This window comes from Oncorhynchus kisutch, linkage group LG27 (assembly GCF_002021735.2).
Source record: "Oncorhynchus kisutch isolate 150728-3 linkage group LG27, Okis_V2, whole genome shotgun sequence".
NCBI classification, from domain to species: Eukaryota; Metazoa; Chordata; class Actinopteri; order Salmoniformes; family Salmonidae; genus Oncorhynchus; species Oncorhynchus kisutch.
Window position 1 is genome coordinate 13,081,468 of NC_034200.2, and position 16,909 is coordinate 13,098,376.

The following is a 16,909-nucleotide window of genomic DNA, read 5'->3' on the forward strand; positions in this document are numbered from 1 at the left end:
TAGCCAAAAGGCAGATTTCCACATTGAATTTTTTCATCACCAGCTCTGGCTTGGCGGTTAAGGCCGGGTAAGTATCCGGGTCGTACCTGGGGTTCCCTCGGAGGGCAGCGTGGTGCAGGGCATTGAAACCGTTGTTGTTGGTGATGGTGACATCTGCACCCGCCTCCAGCAGCACAGACAGCATGTCATCTCTCTTCTTACTGATGGCATCATGTAGGGGGGTGTCTCCCTCTGAGTCCTGTAGGGGGCGACATTATACCAACGTCACTTTGACCACCTGCACCACACCCATTATAACTAACAACACCCATATAGAGTTCACCTAAACCCTTGAGTGCAGCGAGATCTACCCAAATATTTGGTTTGAGGTTGGATACATGACAGAGCTCCAAAGCAGGTATCTGCAAACTCCCATCTCCTGAATGTTTGTACATTCATTCATTCAGCGACAGCCAGACTGACTCATTCCTAAACATCGGGGACAATTTGTGTAGAAATATCCAATGCCCTATAGAGCATTTATCATCTTAGGGTCAAGCATAAAATATCACAGACCAAAAGAAAACAAGAAGTACAATTTATGGGTGAATCAAAATCAAAGAAAACGTACCTGCCACCACTCCACCGGCATGACATTCACTTCTGAGTACACGCTTTACAGCTGAAGACTCAAAACACTGTCTACTCATGTATACATTTACTCACTCATCTGTGTGTGTGTGTGTGTGTGTTCTGAGTGTTTACCTGGAGGCTGGGGTGGCAGCCAAAGTCCAGCAGGGTCTTGACCACCTGCAGATGGCCCTTGTTGACAGCGATGTGCAGGGGGGTCTGTCGGCGCTTGTTCCTGGCGTTCAGGTCGGCCCCGCCCCTCTGCAGCACCTCGATCACGGAGCCCTCGTCTCCGAAGGACGCGTGGTGCACCGCCCGGTCTCCATCCTTGTCCTGGGAGGGATATTATACACAGACTGACACACTGACCCGATGTCTCCACTGTTTACATCACTGTGTAACTATGACTGACCAGGTCAGCTTTTTAGAGTACGACGCTAGACCTGTATAGGTAGACTGGGTACGGAAGAAGAGAGCGGGATTGGTTTCTCTAAAGTGGTTCATTTTGGTGTTGAGAAAAGAGTTTAAGTACATGAGTATTGAGAGGGGACTATAGTATTGATTTTCAGCATTGAGGAGGGACTGTTGGATGTACAAACCTCGGCCTCCAGGTCCACGTTGTGTTTCAGCAGCAGCTTGAGGACGTCCACGTGTCCGTTCTGACTGGCCGCCTGCATGGCTGTGTGTCCAGCACACTGCCCGTTCACCTACAAAACACACAATATAACACTGTTTGTGTGTTTTTGTATTTTGAGTTTATCCAGTGCACTGCCTCGTCACTTGCAAACAAAATAAAAAATATGCGTGTGTATTTCATTGCCAACTGCGGTACTGCAATACTTGGGGCATAAATATTAATGCAAGCTCCTTTGGGAGTCACAGAACGTGTCTTGTCCTGGCGGGCAGATCACTTGGCACAGCTCACCGAGCTTTAAGCAATAATTTCACTGAAAGGCACCGGGGCACCTGGCCAGCCCTCACAGCACTGACACACACACAGCCGCTGAGACTGCTGCAGAACGCTAAGATGATCTACTCTAAGCAGCTCTCGAAAGGCAATAGGAAATAGGAGAGTGCAGACAGCTCTCCTTAGGGGAAGGTTGTTGGCCTGGTTGATGTAAGGATGCAAAAAGGGACAGGAGTTTTTCCTGACTGTGGCCCCCTGACAAGGAAAAACTCTGTGCCCCACCTATAACGTATAACTAGGCCCCAGAGTTGTCCTAGTAACGTGGATTGTCCCTAGACCATAACATGGTGTATGTTCACCATGTCGAGGCGGTGAACGAAGCAAGCACTGCAGTGCACGCCAATGACCTGGATGCTTGCACTGGGCCGGAGCGGAATGTTTTTAAGATGAGGCGTGAAGTAAATGGCTGTGACTGACTGCAGTAAGCGGTGCTGTACAGAAGGCACATCAGAATGTTTACCTGTTCCCTGGAGAAATGTCTTTCTTTATAGCATTGTTTTGCAATCTCAATTTGCAATAAATAGATCTTAAGGAGAAAAAAAATGTGGACTAAATTAAACCCTGAAGCTGTGTTGAATGCAGGGATCACTTACGTCCACGTCAGGTCTCTTGAGGATGTCCTCCACCTTGGCCAGGTCGCCATTGGCTGCTGCTTTGACCAGCTCCTCGTTGATGTCACCAGACTCTTGGGTCTCAAACAGCTTCTTCAGCAGCTGAGACAGACGCTCTACACACACACACACACAGAGAGAGACAGATGGAGAAAAAAACATTCTAAGTTCATCCTCCAGATCCAAGGAGTGAAGAATGTGTGTGGTGTGTACGAGTGGTCAGTGTACGTGCATGCCCACTTATAAACGGGCTAGAAGCAGATACGGAATAAATATTTGTTTATGGTCTGTGTATCTCTGTGTGCACGCACATCCACTACGTGTCTGTTCTGACTGTGTGTGTGTGTGTGTGTGTGTGTCCTGCCTACCTCCGGATGCATTGGTGACAGCGGAACCAGCGGGGGCCACTTTGGTGACGGCAGCAGGGTTGTAGGTCCATGATGTTCCACACACCTCCACCTTCAGGTCACTGTCTGAGTAGATCTGCTGCACGCGGCCCACCTTGCCCAGGGTCTGAGGGAAACAATACATTATTACGTTGCTACAGCGTTTCATTACAATCACAAAAGAGCATAAACACATCGTATTGTTAGAGATACACTGTTAGTTTTGTCTTTGACGACAAACCAGTGCTGCGATGAAGGAGCTTCCTCATAAATAAGTACTGAAGATTATTGAAGTGAATTCTGAAACTCCTTTGAGCATTCTGGTGTCTAACACAGGGAGGGTAAATTATCTAAGACATAACAAAGATATAGAAAACAAAAAGCAAAAATCCCCATCGCCAAATAAATGTCACACAGAAAAAGAGATGCCGTGTGTCTGTGCACCCAATTTCTACAAAAACCCTTTGTTCCTCTTTCAGGAAGAAAGACTTGGCCCTTTCTTTCCAAAAACATGACAGTTAAGAATAATCACAGATGACTAAAAGCACTGTTCTGATTATTCATTCAAAGGAAAGGGCAGTTGAACGGCTGAGCGAACGCCAGACTTATTTCTCATCTATATAGCCAATTACCTGGGACCTTGTTGATGTCCATCAAGGGACACACACACACCAGAAAATAGTTCCACTGAAACGCCGTACGAGTTGAGTAATGAAAGGCATTTGCTGGCCGTCTCGCCGGTTCGTTTCAATATCCACAGTCTTCAGCATACTAGATAAACGCAGTGTGTCGGGCATGCATTCTTTCTACACAGTATGCTAATGGCAAATATTAAAACAGACAAAACACTAGGTTGCAATGTTCACTCGGTGGCCAGTGTATTAGGTACACCAACCCATTCACGAAAATGGTTCGCGCCAACAGATAGTGAGTACCGTGGCCGTGGTATGCTATATACAGCAGGCATCGAGGCATCGAGGCATTTAGTTACAGTTCAATTGAAATGTAGGATGGGCAAAACGAGTGACCTGAGCAACTTTGAGCGTGGTATGATCGTCGGTGCCAGGTCGCGCCGGTTCCAGTATCACAGAATCGACCGGCCTCCTGGTCTTTTCACACAGTGTCTACGGTTTACCGAGAATGGTGCAACAGACACACAAAAACCCCAGCTATTCAGCAGCAGTCCTGTGGGCCAAAACATCTCGTCGATGAGAGGTGGAAGGAGAATGGCATGAGTCATGCAAGCTAATAGGCGACCCACAAAGAATCAAATAACGGCGCAATACATCAGTGGTGTGGAGAACGGCATCTCGGAACGCACAACTCGTCGGTCCACGTTTCACATGGGATCTTTTTATTTGAATTATGGTGCCGCTCTGCAAACGCAAGCTTGTTAGCAAATGCCGGTCCAACGTTAAGCCAACTCTCGGAAGGTCAAAGACATTTAAAGTTCCTCCATAGAAGCCGCTCCTCCGATGGTGTCATTCTGTGGGCCTAATTCAGATCATGTAAATCACATAAAATGCGCTTCAAGCCAAGCCTCCACCTTCTCTTTCTCTCTCCCCACACATTTCAGTCGCCCTACACTTGTCTGTCCAGTGCATGTGAACAACTATTGCACTTGATTGGTGAAGTCATTTAATGTTGAGCTAAAGGAAGAAAAAAAAAAAACATTTCAGATGTATCAAAAGGAACCATATCAACCAGTACTTTTTGGGGTTTGAACCGGTTCAGAATTTTATTTTGCTGGTCAGAAAATTGGAACGTAACAAAATAATAGTTATATTCGGGAACAAAACGATTGCGTACGCAACTATGGGGCAAAACAAAGGGGGTTGGCTAAGGTTGTTGACAACTTGTCAACTATATTTTGTCTCAAATGTTTACTGAAAACATAAAAGTTGCACAATGAGCGCTCATCTCTCAAATACATTGTTACATTGGTTGGTTAGCTAGCAAGCAAATGTTTGCCATGTTTGCATTGGAGTGACAGTCAAAACAAGACATGGTATCAAGAACAAGATCCAACAAGCTACTTACGATTCCCCACATAGTAGTTTCTTGTCACTGTGGCTATCTGCCCATCCAGAATCATAACACACAGCCTTCTGCCCCTTTGAAGAGTGTGCGTCCTTTTTGTGACGGCTAACCCGTCTATAGGGGGCTGTAGCAGGCAGGCGGAGAGCAGCACCATCAGTGGGTAGTGATCAATGTAAGTACCTACCACTGGGTTTTAAAGCTCGTTAGCTGCCGAGGGGGTTGGTTTTAGTGGAGTGTTGGACGATTGTAGTGTGATGTAACATAGTTTGATGGGACGAAGCAATGACGATCCACAATTATGCCAGTTTACAGACTTTCAGCCTAAAATCACAATAGCCTAGTTTCTGCCATAGTCATCACATAACGTTACACCCCAGTGATACGGTCATTGTTACGTGGGAGGTGAGAAGAAAGAAAAATGCCTTTATGCTGACGAAGGAAACACTTCCGTTTGACCACTGATGCTGCGAGTTCTGGCTTTTATTGCTTCAGAAAACACAAGATGTCAGTTTAAGGTTTTTTAAAAGGTGTGTTTGTCTGTTACAGGCACCATGGCATAGGCCCTCCAGTTATGAGGTTTAAGGGTGTGTGTGTGTGTGTGTGTGTCTGTCTTACAGGCAGCATGGCCTCGGCCCACTCCCCGTGTCCTCTCTGCAGCAGTTTAATGCGGTCGATGTCGTAGCAGATCTGGACCAGGTCTCCCACCAGGAACTGGGAGCTGCCGCCCTCTGCCCCCGCCGCAACACCTTCCCCACTACGCACCACGTTGGCTTTGGTCAGCACCGCAGGGTTGAACGTCCACCTGGAAACACACGTTGGTCACGCTTTATTTCAGATGTGACATGGAAATTAGTGTCGGAAATATTTTCTCATTAGGCCAAATACGTTTCAAGTCCATGTCATGCTCTTGTTATGACACAGAGGGTGCCGCTTGTGTCATGACTGGATTGACCTGACACCCCTGTACTTGTGCACTGGTCTGAATCCTGAACTGGTAGAGCTCACCTGTTCCCGCTGGGGTACTGCACCACAATGTCGTGGTCCTCGTCAATTCCACACACGGTACCGGTGGTGGTGAGGGTCTCGAACATGCCGTCTGTCCAGCCTCCGTGGCCGTGCTGCAGGGACTGGACTATCTCCAGGTCCAGGTCGATGTTGACCAGGTCTCCAATCTGCAGACCGCCTGGGTTCCTGTTGCCATTCTGTTCGCCTGTGGAGAGAGTGCAGGGGGAATACATACTGGTTACACAGTAAAGGGGGGGGGGGGGGGGTACATTCCTTACACTATGTAACCTTTATTTATCTAGGTTGGTCTCATTAAGATAAAATAAGGTGGACAAATCAGGTCCTGGAGAGCCTTGTGTGATTATCTAATTTGGTTTCTGCAGTGCTGCATCAGGTGCCTAACATAACCCAGGTATCCCTGGACAGGAAAATCTGAGAGAAGAGAATCATTTTCCCAGCCAAGGAGCTGGGATTGTGGGAATGCTGTGCCAGTGTGACCTGTGACTGCACCCAGGCTGTCTCCATACAGCCTGGTCCTGTCTGTATCTGTGTGATGCTGCCACCTAGTGGACGCTACCAGTAACTGCAGCCTGGCATGGATGTGCTCCTGATGCCCTTGGACTCCACTGCAGAACACTGTGCTGGGGAGAAATTGGTGCAATATTGACGGTAGGTGTAGTGCAACGGATTACTAATACAGTACTCACCTAGAACAGGGCAGTGGTCTCTGTAGAAAGAGCCTCCTTTGGCATCCTGGACACATTTCAAATCCGACTGAAAAGGAGAGACGGGGGGAACAAAGTGTCAGCTAATTATCGACTTGATTCAATCTATTAGAACTGCAGCAGAAAAATGCGACAGAGTAAAATCACACCGTCTTAATACTGCAGCGACATTCTGCTAAAGTTACTGCAGGGTAGCGTGGCAACAACGGCATTACCCTCAGGGCTCTGAAGGATGTGGAAACATTGCATTACAAGGCTCTGGCTCGGCAGGGCAAAGAAGCCACTGCATCGTGTCATTTGTGATGACTCAAATGTGGATGTGTATCCACTGTGACATAGTTAGAGGGCAGCCGTGCTGATTACAAGGCAGTGCAGACATCTATCCAGAGATGAAGGAACACAGCAGGACTCACTAACAGTTCTGTCCCAAATGGCACCCTAGTCCCTATTTAGTGCACCACTTTTGGTCTAAGGTAGTGCACTTTAAGGGAATAGGGTGCCATTTGGGATGCTAGCCATGTTCATAGATGTGTGATATCAACCAACTTGACTCTTTTTGGTGCCCTTTTGCACAAAACAAATGTGTAAAAAGATAAGGGAAAGGAAAGCACGCTGAGGAAATGCAGTCTTTGGTAAATGTGTGAACCCAAGAGACCAGACTGTGGCTTTTTGATGCCATTTGAACGAAACTACTTTGTCAAAGTGCAGTTTCTTTGACCTTGTCAACAGTGCTCTTTTTCAGTCTAACTACCAATAACGTCAAAGCGTGTTACAAAAAGTGTTAAAGTAACAGATCATTTAAACACAAACAGCAAGGTTGACCAATGACCAGGATATCAAATAATATCTATTTTTTGTATTATTTTGGGGGGGGAGCAGCACATATAATCCGTGCTGTAGTTCAGTCTTTCTTAAATTCTGGGTCGAGATCCAGTCTGAGTAAAAAATATAAAAAATGTTTTCTCTTATAATTTTAGGACTGTTTCAGCTTACTGTTGAGACGAAGAATAGTAGAAAACACAAGGTGCAAGTTTGAAATGTTTTGTTGTTTGAAATGTTTTATTTTGTTATGTCAGTCACTGAGAGTCACTCAATTAGCCGGGCATGCAGGGCACGTGCCCAGGCGCCCTAACCTCCAGGGGGCCCACATTGATTTGATTATTTAGACTCACTCAGATAACATAAGTCATGATAAAATGTGTAGAATTGCAGAAAACTTGCTTCAAAACAGCAACATTTTCTCTATGCCCCATCACATAATTTTATTTTTTTATTTATCCGTTATTTTACCAGGTAAGTTGACTGAGAACGCGTTCTCATTTGCAGCAACGACCTGGGGAATAGTTACAGGGGAGAGGAGGGGGATTAATGAGCCAATTGTAAACTGGGGATTATTAGGTGACCATGATGGTTTGAGGGCCAGATTGGGAATTTAGCCAGGACACCGGGGTTAACACCCCTACTCTTACGATAAGTGCCATGGGATCTTTAATGACCTCAAAGAGTCAGGACACCCATTTAACGTCCCATCCGAAAGACGGCACCCTACACAGGGCAGTGTCCCCCATCACTGCCCTGAGGCATTGGGATATTTTTTTTAGACCAGAGGAAAGAATGCCTCCTACTGGCCCTCCAACACCACTTCCAGCAGCATCTGGTCTCCCATCAAGGAACTGACCAGGACCAACCCTGCTTAGCTTCAGAAGCAAGCCAGCAGTGGTATGCAGGGTGGTATGCTGCTGGCATAATGGTAGAATTACTAGGGGGGGGGGGGGGGGATTGCTGGGGGTAAAAAACATACATTTCACTCCGCCGTCAAGGGGATTGGGGGGGCACTAAAATGTTGTGCCTGCAAGGTGGGGGGGCTCCCAACCAAATCTTGTTTAGGGTACCTAAAAGGGGGCATGTTTTCATGAGCTTCAATCTCAGGAAAACATAGAATTTCTAATTTGGGTCCCAGAATGAAAAAGCTTAAGAACCCTTGTTTTATTCAATCAGATGCAGTATACCCGAACCCCTCAAACCTACCAGACCTATTAGAATAACAAAAGACAAATCTGTTACGCAACCTAGCGCTCTGATTGGCCGTGTTCATAAAAAGCAGGAGTGTTCCGCACCAATCAGCATGCTGCCTGCCTGTCATTTGTGGCTCGTGTGAGACCCCTCCTCCTTTTCTCTCCACCCACTGAAGCTGACCTCCATGTTTGCTCTCTTCCTCATAAAGAAAGAAGGGAACAGATTGCCTTTCTCATGTAGATCCCCCCCTCCCTCCTTCCAGCTGCCTGCCACAATGGGGCCCCGGCTGCTGGCTGGCTCTCCACCACAAAGGCTTGGCAGCACAAAAAAGACCCCAGGCTCTGTGGTCAAACACAAAGACCAACTGACAGCTGATCTTTTGTGAGTGAGTGAGTGAGTGAGTGGTGCTTTACTCACCATCCCCTCGAAGCCCACCCTGTAGAGGTTCTTGGCCCCGTTGTCCCAGAGTACGTAGGCTGCACTGTGGGGGCTGGCTGCACTCCAGTCCTGGATCTCTGTCACCTGGGGAGGAAGAATGAGAGAGGAAAATATGAAAAGACTGAGGAACTAGCAAAGACATTCCCATCTAAGAATCATGCTAAAGGCATGCCTTGGGGTTTTCATACACTCTGTTGGATATGTCAAATGTATTCCGTGGATTTGGGCAAATAAACAAATAATGGCACATAAATATATATCATAATATATAATTTAACATGGAACCTCAGACAGAGCCTAAAGAGTAGAGATGATGGAGTAGGTATACACAGTGCATTCGGAAAGTATTCAGCCGTGACTTGTTCCTCCTTTTCCTACGTTACAGCGTTATTCTAAAATGGATTAAATTAACTTTTTTCTCATCCACCAACACTCAACCCCACAATGAATGAGTGAAAACAGATTTTTTGAAATTTGGGAAAATATATTAAAAATACAAAACTGACATATGTGTTCAGAACTTTTGCTATGGCACTCGAAATTGAGCACAGGTGCATCCTGTTTCCATTGATCATCCTTGAGACATTTCTTCAACTTGATTGGAGTCCACCTGTGGTAAGTTGAATTGATTGAACATGATTTGGAAAGGCACACACCTGTCTTTATAAGGTCCCACAGTTCACAGTGCATGTCTTTGCAAAAACCAAGCCATGAGGTCGGAGGAATGGTCCGTAGAGCTCTGAGACAAGATTGTGTCGAGGAACAGATCTGGGGAATGGTACCAAAAAATGGCTGCAGCATTGAAGGTCCCCAAGAACACAGTGGCCTCCATTCTTAAAAGGAAGAAGTTTGGAACCACCTAGAGCTGACCGCCTGACCATTCTGAGCAATCGGGGGAGAAGGGCTTTGGTCAACGAAGTGACCAAGAACCCGATGGTCACTCTGACAAAGCTCCAGAGTTCCTCTGTGGAGATGGGAGAACATTCCAGAAGGACAACCATTTATGCAGCACTACACCAATCAGGCCTTTATGGTAGTGGCCAGACAGAAGCCACTCCTCAGTAAAAGGCGCATGACAGACCACTTGGAATTTTCCAAAAGGCAACTAAAGACTCTCAGACCATGAGAAATACGATTCTCTGGTCTGATGAAACCAAGATTGAACTCTTTGGCCTGAATGCCAAGCATCATGTCTGAAGGAAACCTGGCACCACTTTATTTTAAGAATGTGAAATGTCAGAATAATAGTATAGAGAATTATTTATTTCAGCTTTAATATCTTTCATCACATTCCCAGTGGGTCAGAAGAGGACATTTCTCCAAAAAGTACTATCTTTGTCCCCATGTGCAGTTGCAAACCATAGTCTTGCTTTTTTTTTAAGGTTGTTTTGGAGCAGTGGCTTCTTCCTTGCTGAGCGGCCTTTCAGGTTATGTCGATATAGGACTCGTTTTACTGTGTATATAGATACTTTTGTACCTGCTTCCTCCAGCATCTTCAAAAAGGTCCTTTGCTGTTGTTCTGGGATTGACTGGCACTTACGTTAATGTCTAGGAGACAGAACGCATCTCCTTCCTGAGCAGTATGATGACTGCGTGGTCCCATGGAGTTTATACTTGCGCACTATTTTTTGTACAGATGAACGTGGTACCCTCAGGCATTTGGAAATTGCTCCCAAGGATGAACCAGACTAGGAGGTCCGCAATTCTTTCTGAGGTCGTCGTTGATTTCTTTTGATTTTCCCATGATGTCAAGCAAAGAGGCACTGAGTTTGAAGGTAGGCCTTGAAATACATCCACAGGTACACCTCAAATGATGTCAATTAGCCTATCAGAAGCTTCTAACTCCATGACATCATTTCCTGGAATTTTCCAAGCTGTTTAAAAGGCAGTCAACTTAGTGTATGTAAACTTCTGACCCACTGGAATTGTGATAAAATGAATTATAAGCGAAATATATTTGTCTGTAAACAATTGTTGGAAAAATTACTTGTGTCATGCACGAAGTAGATGTCCTAACCGATTTGCCAAAACTATAGTTTGTTAACAAGGAATGTGTGGAGTGGTTGAAAAACGAGTTTTAATGACTCCAACCGAAGTGTATGTAAACTTCCGACTTCAACCGTATATACTTAAAGATGAATTATATTCTTATTCAGGCCCAAGTTCTATTTCTCACTTTGTGGGGTAAATAATATTCATTATAAACTAACAGTATATCTGCTGCTGGGCTGGGGAACATGAAATAGCAGTAAGATGTGTGGAGGCGGGAGTTGCCTGAGCATATTGCTTTCAGCATCGTAAAACAAATTATACTATTAAATAACACAGCAAAATGAGTCCTTTAAAATTGACTGTGGGGAATCTTATATTGAATACAACTGGAGTCTAGACTGGAGCAGGATCCAGCGACAGAGCAAATCAGTTGGACGGGCATTTGATTTCCATAGGGGAGAAAGTTCTCTCGCCAATGGACCTCCTATTTTTTTTATGGGCTTTTAAGACATGTAGCCTAACTGTAAAATGAGGCTACATGTACTACATTTTAATAGGGTGTATGGGTCAAAATGAAATTTTGGTTGTGGTGTTATACTTTGTATTCCATGTTGCAGAGCAGCTTCTCAGGAACACAGAAGACTATTTCAAGAGGATAGGACTTAACATTACTGAGATATCTTCCTCAAATAATTGGTGGTGGAAGGGGGAAAAGTAACCTCGCCAAAAAGGCACCAAATCACCTGTCTGGATTCTTAATTTCATTTTTGGTCATATTGTTATGACATTTTCAGGGCTGATGTAGAACAGAGACGATTCAAATCATTTTGTATTTTATGAAAATATGCACTAATATGCAAATGAGTCTGTATGGAATACATAATTACAGGAACGTAAGCCCAATAATTTAAGGTAGGGTGCTACTATTTACAAATCATAAAGCTTTATGCAAAACAGAGTTTGTAACAATGTTAAACTTTATGAAATTCGAAAATAACTTTATATGTTATGCAAATGAGTTACATACTAACATGCTAATTAGTCTGCACGGAATTAAACAATACAGCATGTTAAACCTGTTAATTTAAAGTCAGGTAGTCACGTCTGACATATACTGATGTTTTATGCAGAACTGGAAGTCTACACTGAGAAGTAAGATGCTGCCCATGGTGTGCACACACACAGCTGTTGGATTCAGTAGCCCAACTAACTAGGCCTAGAGCGCCAAATAATACACCTATCCCCGCACGCACACAGAGCCTGGCACACCTTTCACCAAGTATGTACTGTAACAAAGGCTAATAACATAGCTTACTTTTAAGGTAGGCCTACACCTGAGTTGGGTTACATTGTAATGTTATTTTTGGTGTTGATGAGTTAACTGCATCGTTTCAGGTAAATAATTAGCCTAGGCTCAGAAGAGTCAGTGGGATGCCTACTAGCCAACAGCACAGCAAGATAGATGGAACACGTTTTCAAATTCACTGGTATTTAGCTGCTATTTTAATTGATTGTAGTGCTGCAGCCACATAATACTGGTAGTTTCCCCTTGAAAGAATAAAACAAATCAATCACAAAATTTGCCGCTGGTACAAAATAGCCAATGCTGCACAGCGCTGCCTCGCAACAATTGCCTCAGCGAACAGCGTCCAGCACTCCCACACAGCTAGCAAGCTAACACCAGTCATGGAAATCGGGGTGGGGGACGTGAATTTGGTCATGTCCCTGACAGCACATACATCAAAACGTAGCTACGAAGCTCTGCTTTGCAACCTGCTACATTAATTGTGTCTCTGATGAAAAAAATACGTTTCACCTTGTACTTCAGTCCAAGGATGTCCAACGACCGTGAAAGAACCTCAAGATTTTCCAATACTTCTAAGCATTACAATGTCACATCGATCTTACTCTGGTAGGTTGAGGAATGAATACCTTCCACCAAAAGCAAATATGTACACCGATTTCACAGGTTTCACAAAAAGGGCTTCCTCCAGAGTAGAACGTTCTTAGCACGGCACTTGCTTTACATTTCGGGTTCATATCTCCTAAAATTACACTTTGGGGATTTTTAGACATGGGTAACAACAGACATATTCATTTTGTTTTCAAAGTATTTATTATACTTTGACGACCACAATATTGACATTTAAAAATGTCAATTTAAAAATTGATTTTATAGAATTCTTGCATAGCGTCCATGGTTTGTTGCATCACCCAACACCCTACTTTTAACATGGTATGAACACAACCAGTTATGCTTTCATCATTGTCAAACAAATCACTTCAAAAGTATGTTACCGTAGCACGTTATTCCAAAATAATTCTGGTATTTAAACAATGCAATGTGCACCCACTAACTTTCCTTCAATTAGCAAGTGGCTGAAGCTGTCTCACCAGAGCAGGGCCTAAAATGAACACCCACCACCTGCAGGTAGATTTTGGCATTGGCGGGAAAAATGTCTATTTCATCAGCCACATTGGCGGGTGGTCAGGGCTCCACAGTGCGAGCATTTCACTCGCATTTGTAAATAAAAAATCAAGTATGATCACATTTATAGTAAAATAAATGCTGCAGTAGCTGTTTTCAGAGTACTTCCGCAGTGTTGTGTCATAGATGGTAAATTCAATCGCACAAAGTCAAAGAACTATGAATCCTATTCCACCTAGTGCTGCAACACTGCCTGGCTGGGGGCTGTGCGCATGTGAAGAGCTGAGTGAGATTCATTTTTAGACGCGCTAAGCATAGGCATAAAAGTTGGTCTAATTTACTTGAAACAAAAGTCTACTGAAGTGAGACTGTCATTGTGTATCCTGGCTATTTACATCGTTTGTTCACAAACCAGATTGTTTTTCTATGTTTCAGTTTCAACTGCTAGGGACTAGCAATAACTTTTGTTATTGACCAAATACTTATTTTCCACCATCATTTGCAAATAAAAAATCCTACAATGTGATTTTCTGGATTTTTTTTCCTCATATTGTCTGTCATAGAAGTGTACCTATGATGAAAATTACAGGCCTCTCTCATCTTTTTAAGTGGGAGAACTTGCCCAATTGGTGGCTGACTAAATACTTTTTTGCCCCACTGTATATGCATAGTCACTTTAACCATATGTACATACTACCTCAATCAGCCTGACTAACCTGTGTCTGTATGTAGCCTCGCTACTTTTATAGCCTCGACACTGTATATAGCCTCGCTACTGTATATAGCCTCGCTACTGTATATAGCCTCGACACTGTATATAGCCTCGCTACTGTATATAGCCTCGCTACTGTATAGAGCCTCGCTACTGTTTTTCACTGTCTTTTTACTGTTTTATTTCTTTACTTACCTACTGTTCACCTAATACCTTTTTTGCACTATTGGTTAGAGGCTGTAAGTTAGCATTTCACTGTAAGGTCTACGTTGTATTCGGCGGACATGACAAATAAACTTTGATTTGAGAAGACAACGCTTCTACTATTCAGACTCTATCTCACAGGCAAAAACATAGATGAGTCATGCTACCACGGTAACCTTCCATCCTTAAAGGTGCAGGTGACATTTTTTCTCTCATCTGTGATATTTTGATTAGAAGACAAGTCACAAAAAAAATGTAATTATTCAATAAACCACATTAGTTACTTCTTATTAGTAATACATTTGTTGAAGAAATATTAAAGCATGCTTATCCGTTTTTTATTTTAGAGGCCCAAAAATATTTTGTTTGGTAAAAAAAAAAAAAACTGTTGCTGGTAGATTTTTAAATCTACCTGCCACAGTGGCTAATAGACCAGCACCCCCGTCTTACTCTATGTAGCCCATGTATATGATTCGGTCTGGCAAAAAAACTTTTTTTTTTGGCCAAACAGCATCAAATACATTGGCAACACATACTGAGACAGAGGGGCGCTATCTGAGATTGATGAGTCTTTCTGTCGGCGCACATCTTGGTCAAATAAATTACCGTTATTTAAGTATTTTATTTGGACAGGCAAATAGGTAGGGTAAGCCGACCCCAACCCCCTAAGACCCAACCATAACGCCAGCCCTGGACCGGAGTTGAACTTCTCAAACCAAATCAAATGTTATTTGTCACATACACATGGTTAGCAGATGTTAATGCGAGTGTAGCGAAATGCTTGTGCTTCTAGTTCCGATAATGCAGTAATAACCAACGAGTAATCTAGAGCTCTATGGAGCTGTGTGAATGTTGAAGCTGGAATGGTGAAACTGCAATGGCCATTTGCAATACCACAACAAATTTAGGGCAAACAACCAACACTTTTTATCCCTCTGACATCATTGCACGAGCAATACAACAGCATCATATGTACTACATTGTTTTTTGCCACGATCCACAACACTCCCCAGCTCTGCTCCGTCAACAAAACAAAGTGTATTGAAGTGTATTCTGTGGCGATGAAGTATGCACGTCTTTTCACAATTATACTTATGTAGGGGACTGACTGGGATGGAACTAGTCAGTCCAAAGGAACTAGGCTGGTCCCCACAGTCTTCACACTCCTCCGATCACCTTCTGGAACCTAATGGAGGAAATCACACCGTAGCAAGACATTTTTTCATGGTACATTTTTTTGCAACAGAATGAGTACCTTTCCTCTCCTGCCGTTGCCTCCGTCCTGGTCCTCCCACTGCCAGTCCACTCCCCTCACCACCCGGCCACCTGTGTAGATGCCTCGGGCTGTGATCTTCTTCGACTTGCGCCGAGACTCCAACAGGACTCTGTCAAAATAAACAAGAAAATGTATGTTCAATTTACTGACAGTGGGTGGGTGTATAACAATAGTTGTAATTTGATGGGTGTTGAAGATGGAAATATTCAATCAATGTTGGATAAAGCTGGACGTTTATTTATGGTGGCATTGAAAGACCTATTATTGGGGACATCATGAAGTTAATGTATTAGTCCATCTATGATTTAGGTCTACTAGCTATATACGTTTTTACAATGTTTATTCAATGTTATTAGCCAAAAACTAACTTTGTTGATATGCCAATTTAGACCTTTTCAAGAACTGAGCATCTTTGGTCACTGACGTTAGATAGGTAGAATATTTCAAGATGTCCGTCAAAAACATATCAAGACTCCTCAACTCCATCTCTTTTGATGAAGACTTAGAGCTGCTAACTTGATTTGAGAGGAGACTAATCAAGGATGTTTAACTGCGCAGTGTACTAAAAACAGTCCCAGTTTTGATTATGGGGATGAAAAGCCATGCTTAGCTAGCCATGAAAACAGACTGAACCATTACCACAACAGTGAGCAGTGCAATTGGCTTGCCAGATGGGCCTGCCTGATCGTCAGAGCAACAATACCAACATATCTAGGCTATACACTTAGTTTAACCACTGCCAGTGAAAAATTAACTCTACAGCCCATTGCCAGCACAACAATGGATTAGGCTACCCCAAAGTAGCCCCATCCATAGTGTCTAACGACATGTTAAACTTATTATGGCTGGGGGGCAGTATTGAGTAGCTTGGATGAATAAGGTGCCCAGAGTAAACTGCCTGCTCCTGAATCCCAGTTGCTAATATATGCATATTATTTGTTTATTTGGATAGAAAACACTCTGAAGTTTCTAAAACTGTTTGAATGATGTCTGTGAGTATCACAGAACTCATATGTCAGGGAAAAACCTGAGAAAAAATCCAATCCGGAAGTGGGAAATCTGAGGTTGGTCGATTTTCAACACAGCCACTATTGAAGTTAGTGGGATATTGGTCATGTTGTACTTCCTAAGGCTTCCACTAGATGTCAATCGTCTTTAGAAACTTGTTCGAGGCTTCTACTATGAAGGGGGGCTGAATGAGAGGGGAATGAGTCAGAGGTATGCCAGCAGTCACGCACTGGTCACGCGCATTTCACATGAGGTATCTCCCGTTCCTTTGCTTTTCTGAAGGATTATTATTGACGATAAGTTAAAAACATCCTAAAGATTGATTCCATACATCGTTTGATCTTTTCTACAGACTGTAACTAGTGAAAGCGCTTCGTGAGTTTTGATTTGTTTACCAAAACGCGCTAACAAAAGAAGCTATTTGGACATAAATGGACATTATCGAACAAATCAAACATTTATTGTGGAACTGGAATTCCTCGGAGTGCATTC

At 43.7% G+C, this 16,909-nt stretch overlaps 1 protein-coding gene across 5 annotated transcripts in view; it reads right to left on the reverse strand.

The window, feature by feature from the left end:
* Positions 1 to 16,909, reverse strand: part of mib1 (MIB E3 ubiquitin protein ligase 1) — a 91,893-nt gene that overhangs the window by 64,376 nt on the left and 10,608 nt on the right. For all 5 annotated transcript variants that reach the window (XM_031806490.1, XM_031806488.1, XM_031806486.1 and 2 more), the window contains 10 exons: positions 15,389 to 15,518; positions 8,777 to 8,881; positions 6,326 to 6,392; positions 5,619 to 5,823; positions 5,229 to 5,415; positions 2,556 to 2,700; positions 2,170 to 2,303; positions 1,209 to 1,316; positions 745 to 942; positions 87 to 238 (listed from right to left, as the gene is read on the reverse strand). In XM_031806490.1, coding sequence (XP_031662350.1) covers positions 87 to 238; positions 745 to 942; positions 1,209 to 1,316; positions 2,170 to 2,303; positions 2,556 to 2,700; positions 5,229 to 5,415; positions 5,619 to 5,823; positions 6,326 to 6,392; positions 8,777 to 8,881; positions 15,389 to 15,518 — 1,431 coding nt within the window. The remainder of the gene's footprint in view (positions 1 to 86; positions 239 to 744; positions 943 to 1,208; positions 1,317 to 2,169; positions 2,304 to 2,555; positions 2,701 to 5,228; positions 5,416 to 5,618; positions 5,824 to 6,325; positions 6,393 to 8,776; positions 8,882 to 15,388; positions 15,519 to 16,909) is intronic.